We start from the raw sequence: 2,936 nt of genomic DNA, 5'->3' as shown, positions 1-2,936 counted from the left end.
TGTGATATCTTTATGTTTTGGAGCATTGAATCGAAACTTTAAATTGTGAATTAAATTTTTTTCCGATTCTAATTTAAGGTAGCTAATATTTCCGATGCAATACTACTTACATAAGTATTATATTATGAAACACAAAAATATTTCCGCTTTGTTGTGTGATTAAGCAAATTGAACAAACAGTACTCAGCGAGCAGATGCAGTGAACTGTGAATATGAAACGTGCAAAAAAATCCCAACTTGATAAAAGTCGTTATAGCAAACATACCTTCCATCCGAGGGCGGCTTCTGGGTGCTGTGAGAAGCCTCCCACTGCGTTTGTTTTGGGGGGTATGGGTCGTCAAAATAGGCCTGCTTTTGACTTGGAACTATTCTTTGGTCTTCACTTTCTCACTTAATTACTCATTTCCCTTCCTTTCCATTCCCTTTCCTTCCTACTTATACGTGTAGGCCCCCCCTCTTCAACCGACCTCAGTCGAGTCAGTCCACTCCCCCCACTTGGGCCTCAAGAAAACTCCAACCAAACACTCTATATATATATAGTATAATAGATACAGTTACTTGCGCAACTTCCCTCTTTACTTTCCAAACACTTGTCACGCAACTTCCTTCTCTCTCGCTGGCTTTGTCCGCACCCTTTATAAAGCGCCAGCACAAATCCATCCTCACTTCACACTACTCTCAAAACCATTCACAGCTATCTTACTTGCTTTGCTTGCTGGCTGGCTTGTTTCTCTCTCTACAATTCTATTTTTTTTTCTCTCTCTCTCTCTAAAACCTTTAGGAAGAATCAAAGATCTAATGGCTCTTGAAGCTCTTAGCTCTCCCACTACACCCACTCCTTCCATCTCTTATGATAAAATGAATCAAAGCTATTTTGAGTCATGGAAAAAGGGGAAGCGCTCTAAACGACCGCGTATTGAACAATCACCCACCGAAGAGGAGTACCTTGCTCTCTGCCTCATCATGCTCGCTCGCAGCGGCGGCCGGGTTGACTCATCCGCCCGCCACCACTCGTCAGCTCCTCTGCCTCCACCGCCACCGTCTGAGGCGAAGCTCGTCTACAAGTGTTCCGTCTGCAACAAGGCCTTCGGCTCCTACCAAGCCCTAGGCGGTCACAAGGCCAGTCACAGGAAACTCCTCGCCGGAGTCGACGAGCAATCCGCCACCACCTCGACCACCACCAGTACTGCCGGCGCGAGCGGCGGCGGCAGGGTTCATGAGTGCTCCATCTGCCACAAGTGCTTTCCCACCGGACAGGCGTTGGGCGGACACAAGAGGTGTCACTACGAAGGCGGTGCTGGAAGCAGCAACGGCGGCGTCACCTCGTCGGAAGGAGTGGGGTCCACCAACAGCCACCGCGATTTCGACCTGAATCTGCCAGCCTTGCCGGAATTCTGGCCTGGTTTCGGCCGCGAAGATGAGGTGGAGAGTCCTCATCCGGCGAAGAAGCTCCGTCTTGTGTTGACGCAGAAATCTCAAAATCTATTGAAATCAAATATAGTCTAGAAAATCAGGATTTTTAATTTAGGAGTTTTTGGAAGTTAATTGTTATCTTTAATTTTATTTTTTTATTTTATTTTATTTTACTTAGGTGATTGATTTTTTTTTTTTTTTTTTTTTATGTACATAGGGTCTGAAGACTCTGTACTCTCATTCCTGTTTGATGATAACTAGTGATTTATTTCATTTATTAATTTGAAGACAATATATTTTAATTAATTAAAAAGGTCGTTGCCATCAATTCTGCAATTTGTATTTCTACTGGCATTTTTTTTTTCTTTTAATTTGGAGAAATAATAGTTTTTTTATATGATCCAATAATATGTGAATTAAGACAGGACCTCATATTTCTTTTTTATCCATTTATTTATTTATCAAACCTCATTTAACTTGATATAATTGAATTCTTACATAACTTATTCAATTCATATGTCAAAATTCAGAGAGAAAAAATGAAAATTGATTATATTATAATTCAGAGATCCATTTCATTGAAATATGATATATATATATAGTTTTTTTTTTCGTGAGTAATTATTATATTTTTGGTCACTGAATTTTATATTTTTATTAATTAGGAGTAGTATTTTTGGTGGTTGAGGTTCATTTGAAGGCCAGTTGTACGTGACGGTTTCAAACAGGCCATGAGGTTCAAGTCCTGTGGGCGCGAATCACCTGCAACGAGACTTCTACGTAGCTTCCTGCTGTAACTTAAGTGATTCATATTTGGCTACATTATTCTTCAACAAACGGATATTAAGGCCATATTTAACCAATTATATCACTATTTACAAGTAAGATTTTACCACCATTTATAAGTAACATTACATACTCTAAAAAGTAATGTCACATATAAACATAACTCAATTTAACATATCATTTATGTTATTATTTGAAATTAAAAGTGATGATATTTCTTTTTACAAATAGTGATGTTACTTTTTAGACTCTATGATATTATTATAAATAGTGGTGAAATATAAAAATAGTCTAAAAAGTAACATTATCACCATTTATAAGTAAAATCACATAAGTCTAAAAGTAATATTTTATGGTCTAAAAAGTAACATCACCACGTTTTGAGGATGAAAAATACTTATAAATGATGGTAATTTACTTTTTAGACTATGTAATATTACTTTTAGAGTTCTGTAACGTTACTTAAAAATGGTAGTGAAATGTTACTTATAAATAGTGGTGCAATTGCCAAATACAGTGTTAGTGCTTATTAAGTGGAGTAAAACGTGGCCAAACCAAGACCACTTATTGCTCACCATAGGAAACAATATAGAAATTGCATAACAGGTGATTCGCGCCCCACGCCCCATATGCATGTGTAAGGCTACTAATTATTTAATAGGAAATACTTTTATTTTATATAGTGTATCTAGATTCTAGAGGATGGTGATGAGGATATATATATAAGCTGTATGTAT

General features: G+C 37.7%; 1 protein-coding gene across 1 annotated transcript; it reads left to right on the top strand.

Annotated features, from left to right (window-relative positions):
- The first annotated feature begins 557 nt into the window (after nt 1–557).
- LOC132279162 (zinc finger protein ZAT10-like) lies at nt 558–1,741 on the top strand. The gene has a single exon (XM_059781097.1). The coding sequence runs from the start codon at nt 799–801 to the stop codon at nt 1,504–1,506; it is 708 nt and encodes a 235-aa protein (XP_059637080.1). The 5' UTR covers nt 558–798; the 3' UTR covers nt 1,507–1,741.
- The last annotated feature ends 1,195 nt before the right edge of the window (nt 1,742–2,936 follow it).

Source organism: Cornus florida, unplaced genomic scaffold (assembly GCF_030987335.1).
Source record: "Cornus florida cultivar Cherokee Brave unplaced genomic scaffold, ASM3098733v1 CherokeeBrave_3.0.0_Hap2_Chr10, whole genome shotgun sequence".
Taxonomy (NCBI): domain Eukaryota; kingdom Viridiplantae; phylum Streptophyta; class Magnoliopsida; order Cornales; family Cornaceae; genus Cornus; species Cornus florida.
Note: the sequence above shows the minus strand (reverse complement) of the source record. Positions and strands in the feature narration are given on the sequence as shown.

Bases quoted from the DNA above. Each gene is read 5' to 3' on its own strand.
- LOC132279162 (XM_059781097.1), top strand. From the start codon at position 799: ATGGCTCTTGAAGCTCTTAGCTCTCCCACTACACCCACTCCTTCCATC.